Source organism: Microcebus murinus, chromosome 4 (genome assembly GCF_040939455.1).
Source record: "Microcebus murinus isolate Inina chromosome 4, M.murinus_Inina_mat1.0, whole genome shotgun sequence".
NCBI lineage: Eukaryota > Metazoa > Chordata > Mammalia > Primates > Cheirogaleidae > Microcebus > Microcebus murinus.
In genome coordinates, this window is record NC_134107.1 from 77099523 (window position 1) to 77109781 (window position 10259).

At 46.2% G+C, this 10259-nt stretch overlaps 1 protein-coding gene across 1 annotated transcript; it reads left to right on the top strand.

Annotated features, from left to right (window-relative positions):
* Positions 1-235: 235 nt before the first annotated feature.
* On the top strand, positions 236-9965 carry LOC105882851 (lysine-specific demethylase 4D-like). The gene is made up of 3 exons (XM_076001409.1): positions 236-1532; positions 1635-2098; positions 9468-9965. Exons 1-3 carry the CDS (start codon positions 236-238, stop codon positions 9963-9965), a joined length of 2259 nt encoding a protein of 752 aa, XP_075857524.1.
* The last annotated feature ends 294 nt before the right edge of the window (positions 9966-10259 follow it).

A 10259-nucleotide genomic window follows, 5' to 3' on the forward strand; every position in this document is an offset into this window, starting at 1 on the left:
CCTTGAGAGACCATCCAGCAGAGCGGGGCAAGGTTACTCTTGCACCCAAACGTGGGGATCAGGAGGGGCTTCAGAGACAGAGCAACCACCAGCTGAGGCACCGCACACAGCTCCAGACTGAGGCAGGATCGCGTTGTGTGCCTGCTGCTGAGGGAGACACTCTATTTCCTTTTGGCAAAAAAGACTGACTAGAGAGGAGCCCCCTTGGGGACCTGCTGCTTAGTGTATTGTGACAATGGGGTCTGAGTGCTCTGGTACCCAGAACCCAAGTTTTACAATCATGACATTTTACCCAACCATGGAAGAATTTACAGACTTCAACAAATACATTGCTTACATGGAGTCTCAAGGGGCACACCGAGCTGGCCTAGCCAAGGTCATTCCACCCAAGGAGTGGAAAGCCAGACAGACCTATGCTGACATCAATGACATTGTAATAGCCGCTCCCCTCCAGCAGGTGGCCTCTGGGCAGGCAGGGGTGTTCACTCAATACCATAAAAAGAAGAAAGCCATGACCCTGGGGGAGTATCGCCATTTGGCAAACAGTGCAAAATATCGGACTCCACCCCACCTGGATTTTGAAGATTTGGAGAGAAAATACTGGAAGAGTCGCATTTATGATTCACCAATTTATGGTGCTGATGTCAGTGGCTCCTTGTTTGATGAAAACACTAAGCAATGGAACCTTGGGCACCTGGGAACCATTCTGGACCTCCTGGAGCAGGAATGCGGAGTTGTCATCCAAGGCGTCAACACGCCCTACCTGTATTTTGGCATGTGGAAGACCACCTTTGCTTGGCACACGGAGGACATGGACCTTTACAGCATCAACTACCTGCACTTCGGGGAGCCCAAGACGTGGTACGCGGTGCCCCCAGAACACGGCCAGCGCCTGGAACACCTGGCCCGGGTGCTGTTCCCCGGCAGTTCCCGGGGCTGTGAGGCCTTCCTGAGGCACAAGGTGGCCCTCATCTCGCCCACTGTCCTCAAGGACAATGGGATTCCCTTCAGTCGCGTGACTCAGGAGGCTGGAGAGTTCGTGGTGACGTTCCCCTACGGCTACCATGCTGGCTTCAACCATGGCTTCAACTGCGCGGAGGCCATCAACTTCGCGACCCCGCGGTGGATCGATTATGGCAAAGTGGCTTCTCAGTGCAGCTGCGGGGAGGCCAGGGTGACCCTTTCCATGGATGCCTTCGTGCGCATCCTGCAACCCGAGCGCTATGAGCTGTGGAAGGGCGGCCGGGACCAGGTTGCTGTGGACCCCACGGAGCCCAGGGCGCCGGCCAGCCAGGAGCTGACCCCGAGCGAGGTCCACATGCTCAGGAGAGCCGCGCTGGGCCTGAGGCTCCGCCCAGCCTGCACGGCCCCGGAGGTCCCTGCGTCTGTGGCCCCCAGGTGTCAGAGAGCCAGGCTCGGCCAAAGGGACTCCTGCAGTCGCCGAGCCCGACGTTCCAGTAGGGCTGTGGTCCCGGGCGCCCTTATGGGCTCTCCGTCCCCAGATGCATTGGTGGTCCCAGGGGCTGCTCCCCGTCCTGGGCCCACTGCTGACCACAGCTTCCAAGATCCCGCCCAACACCTTCCGCTCACCCTGGTGCCAACCACCCTAGATCTCCTTTCCTTACCTCGCACAGGAGGCCCTGGTCGTGGTCATGGTCGTGGTGGTTTTTGTGGTCGTGGTCAGGGCCGTGGTCGGGGTCGTCGCCGTCGTGAACTGGGGCTTCAAGAACAAACCCTCCTGCCTGAGGCCAAAAGGAGAGTCTTGGAGGACACAGCACTCTCAGCCGAGGGCACCGAGCCTCAACTCCCTTCTGCTAATGGAGGGTTGATGCTGGAGCCTGCACCTTTAAGCCCTGGGCTACTGCATCCTGCCAAGGCGTCTGGCTGCCACTGTGCCCCCGATCTCCAACCCTTGGGGCCCCCACTGGATCCCGATAATCAGATGCACCCTGGCCCTTGCCTGCTCTCCCTGGACAGCATCACCCTGGATCTCCCTGACTTTGTCCCCCTGGCTCCTCTCAATGGCATTCACTGTGCCTTTGAAAATGTTTTCCAGGGATGCTGCTCAGGACAGCCCAACCCTTTGACCTTGGCTCAGGTAGCCATGGACAACTCCTATGCTCTCGAATCCCAGCTCCTACTGCGGTGGCCAGAAACTCCTGGGACTGAACCTAGATTGAGCTGCAGCTCTGAATTTGGACATATTTGCCACCAATGACTGGTCTGAACCCTCTGAACCCATGCCTCTTAAATGTTGCCAAATATGGCAATGCTTCTGTCCATCAAGCCCAGGAACCACAGAAGTTCCAGCCAAGGGAGAATTCTGGCCTGCACTGTCCCTGCTGGACACCCTTATATCTTAAAGAATTGACACATCCCAAGGCTTCCAGATACTTTTTCTCTGCTGTGACATCCAAGGCAACCATTTGCAACTGAAGTGGACCTCTCTATGCCATAGGCTGCCACAGGATACGGTAGTAGCTCTAGGCCTCTCAGCAAACTTCAGACAATTCATGTCTCTCTAGAGCCTACCATGACTAGAACCCATGGACAGGGCTTGTTTCTCATGCCCTCCCCGTGGTAACTCCCCTGTGGAGGCATGTCTCCAGCCCCCACAGTACTTTGAGCCAACATGGGATGAGGCTGAGAATCTGAGTCCCTTAATTGAGCCTAGAGTCTCCTCTGGGCTGTGAGTCCCTGACCCTGGCTTCCCCTGGACATGGCTACAGTCCCAGTGAGGCCCAGGGCTCCTCCTTGTTCTGAAACTGTGACTTGCTCTACCTGCCAGGCCACCACCAACCTCTGCTCATGCACAAACTCAGCTTTTTCACCAATTAAGTCTGTTGACCTTGAGTCTGTCCTCAGAAATGTTTTGTAATTTGATTATTGTTTATCAAATTTGTTATTCCTTGTGTATATGTGAAAAGCAAATACAAATGAAATCATTATAACATATTTTTCATCAGAATTATACTTATATCTCAAGTAAAGTGATTCCATAGGATAAAGATAAAAGAATGGGCAAAACTCTGCCAAGGAAAATGGAAACAATCAGAAAACAAGAGTCATGGATGTCAGTATTAGGCACACTAGAATTGGAATGAAATATACTTAGAAGAGTTCTTTATAATACTACATAATAAATTTCCTAATAAAAATAGACCAGTCATGAATATTCATGCAATTCATTAGATTTAAAACACACTAGATTTAAGATAAGTTAAAAGAAATGCACGAAAAATAGGGCAACTAAAATCACCTTTTTTGGTCCAAGACAGAAAATAGACATACATAATGATATAGAGAACTTAAACCGCATTAACAGTAAGGTAGAATTTATGTACCTGGTCATAGAGAATACCCGTTTTTTCAAGTGTCAGTGGGCCATTTGCAAAATTAGCAATGTTTTAGAGCGAAAGGGAAATATCAATGAATTATGAAAGCAAATAATAAAATCAAATCTTCTTAATTAGAATGCAATAAGAGTAGAAATTAGTCTTAAAAGTCCGAGAATGTAGAGTTCCTTCTTCCTGGCAAGGCAAAAATTCTCTATTGAAGGACCTTCAGCGTAGAGGCAAAGGCAAAGCAATGTGACCAGATTCCCAGTAAATGAAGATAATTGTTTCCATGATGAGCTCTGCAACCATGCAGCATGATTTTGAATCCTACCTTCACCTATTACCACCTTTTGTGACCTTGACAAACCATTTAATTAAACGATGTCTCAGTTTCTCAGCTTAACCTGGGGATAGCACATACCACATTTGGTTGGTTGGACAGCCCCATGAGTTACATTTGTAAATTGCTCAGGGATGGTGCTGATTGAACTCAATTTTTGATGGAACGTATAGACCCAGACCATAAATGCATGCTGCTTCATTTTGAGGTTGAGTCCAAAAGGGAAAACTACTTTCTGACTCTTTTTTTTTTTTTTTTCTTTTTTTTTTTTTTTGTTGCCTGCCAGTAGTGACGGGAACTTTCTGACTCTTGAAATACATTCATGTAGAATCAGGATTTCATCTTAATGGAAAATTGTCTTTTTGTCACCAAACGTCATTGTTTGTTTATTAAATTTATGAAAAAGATATTAAGGTGATCATGCTTTACATTGATGGAATTTAAAATTTCAAACTATTTCTTTTTTATTTTTTAATTTTCTTTTATTGGATTTCAATATAAGCGAAAAGGAGGTTAACATTTCAGACTGTACTAGTGTGTATGTTTTTTTAAAAAAATAATTTCGTGTTTAGGTTTCAAATAATTATTTCCAATCAAAATGTATTCCCTTAGTAAGACATTAACAAACTGAGGTTTACTAGCAATGGGAAAATGACAATTTGGAATCCATTATCTGATGACAATGGGGTTACATTGGGGCCAATCGAATAAAACTATTTTTTCAATCATATCTGTATTCACTATTATTTTCGACTAAATCATCAATTTTCACAGTCTCATGTCTTTTCAGCAGAAATGGCTGAATCCAGCATTCAATAGCTGAATGACCTGGCCAGATGGGAGAAAGTTCACACTCCTAGTAGTTTCAACAGTACAAGTTGGAATTAATGGTGGTCAGTGACAGATATCCATCCCCCCTTTTGTTGGTACACTAGTTAGTGGTTATGTTTTCTATGGTAGAGATTTCACATACACCTCCAGCAACTTCAGCTATGTCCTGGGACTCAGGACTTTGGTGCTTATTAATTAAAAACCATAGCATCTGTGGAATTTGGCATCCAGAATCTCAGTTTTACAATAATGATATTTCCTTTGATCCTGAAAAAAATTTAAATAATTTCCAAATAAAAATCTACATGGAATCCAAAGACACACACAGAGCAGGCCTAAGAAATGGCAAGTCAGGATGTCCATGGCATAGATATACCACTCCTTTTCAGCAGGTGGCCAAGTGAGGGGAGGTGCATTTGTTGAATACCTGCTGGGGAAAAGGCCCAGGAGATGGGGGAGCATCACCACTTTTGGCAGGAAAAATGTTAGACCCAGGCACAGCTAAAGTTTAAAGATTTGGGGTAAAAATGTTTGTAATCCTATCTTACACATGGGACCAACATATGGTGTTAGAATCAGGGGCTCCTTATATGTTAAAAATGTTAAAACCTGGGAGCAATTTTGGTCCAGTTGAAGAAATTCAGATTTGTCATTGATGTCAACACATCTTCCCTGTACTCTGGCACGTAGAAGACCACTGTTGCTTAGTACATGGAGGACATAGACCCACGTAGAAGAATGACATTAGAAATATCATCAACCAACTGAGCAAACCAGTCACACCCTTTTATGTTTCATAATGATCACTATGAGAGCTGAGGGTGGCCTTCCAAACCCCAGAATAGTGGTTCTGAATCCTTAGTGTACATTTAAATCATCTTGGGATTGTGCTAAAAGGTAGATTCTCCTTTTGTGTGGTGGGTCTGGGGTGTGAGATCCTGGATGTTGAGTAACATCTCAGGTATTGCCAGTGATGCTGGTTATGAACCATTCTTGGTATAGCAAGGATGTAGAAGACTCCACTGTCACTCTCTACTGGGAGCTTGATGTGGTCTCCATCAGGGCTTCTCCAAGTGTGGCTCCCTTCTCTGAACAGCAGAATCAGTGTTACCTGGGAACTAGTTAAGAAAAGCCAGTCCTAGGGCCTCCCCTCCCAGACCTATTGAATTAGACACTGTAGGATAGGACCCAGCAATCTGGTTTAACAACCTCTCCAGGTGATTCCAATCTACAGCAAAGTTAGGGAAACACTGATCTCTATAGGTTGATGGTTCTCAACCAATTAAATCAGTGTTTCTGGAAGTGCCACCTACACATCAGTACTACTTTTTTAAAAAGTCCTCAGGTGGGATGGAATCAGGTGATTCCAGCGTGCAGTCAAGAGCATCCCAATCTGTCACACATGATTAACCACAGCTGGACCAGCTGGGTTTTAAGGCACATAGGAGCTTTTACTACGGTCTTCACGTGGTATAAATTCATTTTCCTTCTCTGGGCCCAACCCGGAACAGGCAGCTTTTGGTTTACCTGGTAAATGGTAGGTGCTGCCTTCAAATTCCAATGAGGCCCAGGAAACTTTGTGACTCTTTCTTAGTATTTGAAGCATTGAAGTGTTCACCAATTTATCCTTCGCTTTGAAGGAGATACCCCAATGTAGGCCAGACACCAGGATAAAAGGAACTTCACTGATTTAGCAAGAACTTATATTCCAATCGTATTTCTCTTTCATCTCTTGGTATATATGTGTTTTACCAAGTCACCTGCAATTTGTTACTTTCTATTCTCTTGGTCCTATCAGAAAATTATCCGTAAGATACCGCAGTGTCCCTTGTGATGTTGTATTGCTAAAGATCCCAGCTGACTTCATACTAGTGAGAGCCATAAAAAATAAACTAGATGTTGGATGGTTAAGGAGTTTCATGATCCTTTCTAGGTTTTATTGTTGTTCTCTGTGTTAGAGTAAAGAAACAGTCTTTGCCCCATCTATATGTTCATCCAGATGTGAACTGTCTGGTGGTCTCCAGGAGCACAGTGTTGTTGTGGTAGAAAGAACAGGTTTGTCATCAAGTAGGCCTAGGTTTAAAGACTAGTTCTGTCACTCACTACAAGTGATGGGGACTGGAGCAAATTCGCTTTTTCTCTCTGATCACGAAATTCCTCACTGTCAAATGGGTATATTAGGCTCACTTCACAGATTGCTGTAAAGAATATATTCGCTAATCGATGCAAATCATCTTTTAAGAGTGAGTACCACGTATTAAACACTTAATTAACAGTAATTATCATTTTATCTTGATTGGTCTCTTTGGAGACCTCCTGGGAATATGGTTCTGCATGGCATTTAGAAGAGTCTGGATCAGGATAAGGGAGAGTTTAGGTGAGCAGCTTAGGAGAGTAAGGCAGAGAGGCAAGTCCAGAGAGGATCATCTTAGTCTGTTTTATGCTGATTCTAACAGAATACCTGAAATTGGTTAATGTATAAAGAAAAGCAGTTTATTTCTTACAGTTATAGAGACTGAGTCCCATGTCAAGGGGCTGCATCTTACGAGGGCCTTTTGCTCTTTGGGACGCTGCAGAGCCCTGGGACAGTACAAGGTGTCATATGGGGAGGGGCTGAGTGTGCTAGCTCAGGTGTCTCTTCCTCTTTTCATAAAGTCCTGCCATCAGTAAACCAAGGGCCTCAGCCCTACCCCTAGGATAACCTCCTAATCCAGTATTCCTTGAATGGATTAATCCATTCATGAGAGCACAGCTTTCTGGACACAATCTCCTCTTAAAGGCCCCTCCTCTCAATACTGCCACCTTGAGGATTCCATTTGAACATGAGGATTTGAGGGAATGAATATTCAAAGCACAGCAAGGATTTATTGAGTGGGAAGGGAGTTGGAAATTAGTCCAAGTACATTAAGACAAAACCTTTGTAAGGTACCAAAATTGTGTGTTTGTGTGTGTGTGTGTGTGTGTGTGTTGACATCTGCTTCCCTGCAACAATAAGGGTGAATCCTTTGTTTTGTCCTTGGACTGACAAGGAAGTGGGGAGGTAGGAGATTTCATCTCCAGCTCCAGCCAGGATGGAAATGGAAGAGCAGGATGGGTGAAGCTAGGAAGAGGCGAGGAGGAGGGTCCAAGTGCTAGGGGGACTCAGAACAGAGAAGGAAGGAGCCTGGGGAAGGCTGTGTGGGTGTAGAGGGGTCTGGGGAACATCACCACAAGAAAGGCTCTGGCTCTTCCCCACTGAGTGCTGGCCAGGGACTTCTTTCCCTTAAGTGCACAACCAGAACCATGGAGTGTCAACACAAAAGGAGCCAAACTCTTAAAATAATTTAAAGAGGTTTATTCTGAGCCAAAGAAGTTTAAACACTAAACATAACCAAATCAACAAAAAATCCAAAATATTTGAAATTAATTGGATAAGAATAGACATACTCAGGTAGTGCTGTGCTAATAAAAATTGGTGTGCTGTGTCAATATCAGGATTTAAGGCCAAATCATGAAACAAAAAGGGAGCATCTATATGAACTAAAAGTGAAGGTAAGCAAGTTTCAAAATGAATACATTCAGCAGTGATTTGAAGAAACTGAGTTAATGAACAGCAAACAAAATCAAAGTAAATAAAGATATAAATAAGAATAATTGCGACACAAAACATAGCTTCCAGTAGGAATGATAATGATAATAATTGTTTGAAAATACAAGTAGAAGTTAAAGTACAAATAAACCACGTTGTGACAAAATAGAAGACATATCTAAACATTTGTGGGGATGTGCTCTAAATTTTAACGGAAACCTATGAACATCTGAGTGCTAATAATTTTCTGAGAGGTACAAGTATCCAAAAGAGGTATAACAGACAAATGAAGCAGCCAAGCTTCCACCAAAAACAATAAATTCCCATATTTTTGAGACATATTACACCAAGATGTTTTTATTGCACTAAAGAAACAGTGATTATACTACACAATTTTTATAAGCAAAAAGATATACCATAGTTTAAGCACTTAGAAACTTCCAAATCATTTGATTCCTCATCATTTTCACCTTTTAAATGAAGACATGTGGGTGTGATGAGATGGATGCCTGGCGGGGAGGGGGGAAAAGTGGGCTTATCATCAGCCACATGTGCTCAGTCTGAGCTGCATTATTCATCTGCAAGGCCAGGGGACCGGAAGGGCACTTGCCAGGCATTTTAATAAAGTGGACAGCCACTTGTTTCTGCAGGACAAGGCATCTTTGCATGGGAGCAAACAGGAGAAACCAGGACACAGCCAAGCCCTGGGCACTGCAACATGCAGCCTTAACCACTGCCCGGCGTTACTCACCTGCTACACAACTGAGCCCAGTGCACAAAAATACACAAGAGAAGAGAGTAGACTTGTGTTTGATGAGCAAGCCTTTAAATAAAGCCTTTAAATAAAGCCTTTTTCACCTGAAAAATCTGTACGCAAGTTCGGGTTCAGATTGCAGTTTAGATCTGAAGATAAACAAGGTCTACAGACAAATGTCCACCCACTTTGCTAAATTTTTACTTTTAAGGGATGAAAGTGATGTTGAGTCCATCTCTTGACATCTGTGGGCTGTGTGCATTGCTCACTTTTGCTTACTAGTTAGGAGCCCACAAGTCAGCTTACCGATCTTGATTTTCAAACAGCAAGAAAGTCAGCACTATACATTAAAAAAATGAAATTTTACCTCAAACATCCAAATCCAATAATGAAATCTGAAATCATTCACCTCACTAAATTACAAGACATTAGAATGACAGCCACAAAATGGCAGGGGAAATGAAGTTTGCAGCCTGAGGCAAAGGGTACAAGTAAGAAAGGTAGGCAGGTGTGCCCAAATAACATTTCCAATAGCCAGTCGCTGGTTCCAAGGACTCCTCTCAGATGGACCCAGAATGTGGTCCTTTTCCCTAAAGTCCTCCTTTCAGTAACTGGCCCTTATGTCATTTCCTTAAGAGAACACAGCTCCTTGCTTTTCAGGAGACTTTCAGGGACAACGACCTGGATGTGGATTCCCACTGGGACGCGGGGGCAGGACTCCTGGACAGGGACGTGGCCCTGGCCCTGGAGAGGCATCGGGACCCTGATGGGGACTTGCACTTTCGCGCCCTTGTGGATTTGGGGCCCATGGAGAGCCAGTGCAGGACCCAGTGGCTGCAGCGCCACAGGCCGCCAGCTGGGGCCGCCGCGCCGCGGAGCCCTCTCTGCTGTGCGCACCGGGTCTGTAGCTGGCACCGGGACCTGTGGGGGACGGAGGCCGCGCTGGGAGACCCGAGGGCGGCTTGGCGCGCCCTGTGCACGCGCAGGTCGCGGGCTGCTGGAGGGCCCCGCCCAGGGCGTACTGGCGGGCCTGGGCGTCCTGCCTGTCGGGGAAGCGGAGGAAGGCGAACCCGATCGCCTTGGAGTAGGGACCCGCGGGCTGTACTCGTCCGCGATGCGCCCGTATTTCTCTAAGACGTGCCACCGCGAGTCAGGCGAGGCGCGGCGGGCAGGTTGTCTTCCTTGAGGGCGGTCATGAGGTACACGAGTGAACCAGGGCGGCCTGAGCTCGCGTCTCTGGGGACGCCCGGCCGCGACTCCTCTTCTGGGCCAGGTGGGGTCCGTGTGGGACGGGGGGAAAGGCCCGCGGGGGAGGCGCGGACCAGCCCTGCAGCCCAGCACACTAGAGCCACACTCTAAAGCTCCAAGTGCAGGTGAAAGTACTCCTGTACCCACAGAGGATTCCTCTTGGTAGCTGGACTCCAAATG

Bases quoted from the DNA above. Each gene is read 5' to 3' on its own strand.
- LOC105882851 (XM_076001409.1), top strand. From the start codon at position 236: ATGGGGTCTGAGTGCTCTGGTACCCAGAACCCAAGTTTTACAATCATG. The intron at 1,533-1,634 runs GTCCTGGGCCCA...TACCTCGCACAG, and splicing joins GGTCCCAGGGGCTGCTCCCC to GAGGCCCTGGTCGTGGTCAT. The intron at 2,099-9,467 runs GTAGCCATGGAC...CATTTCCTTAAG, and splicing joins ACCCTTTGACCTTGGCTCAG to AGAACACAGCTCCTTGCTTT.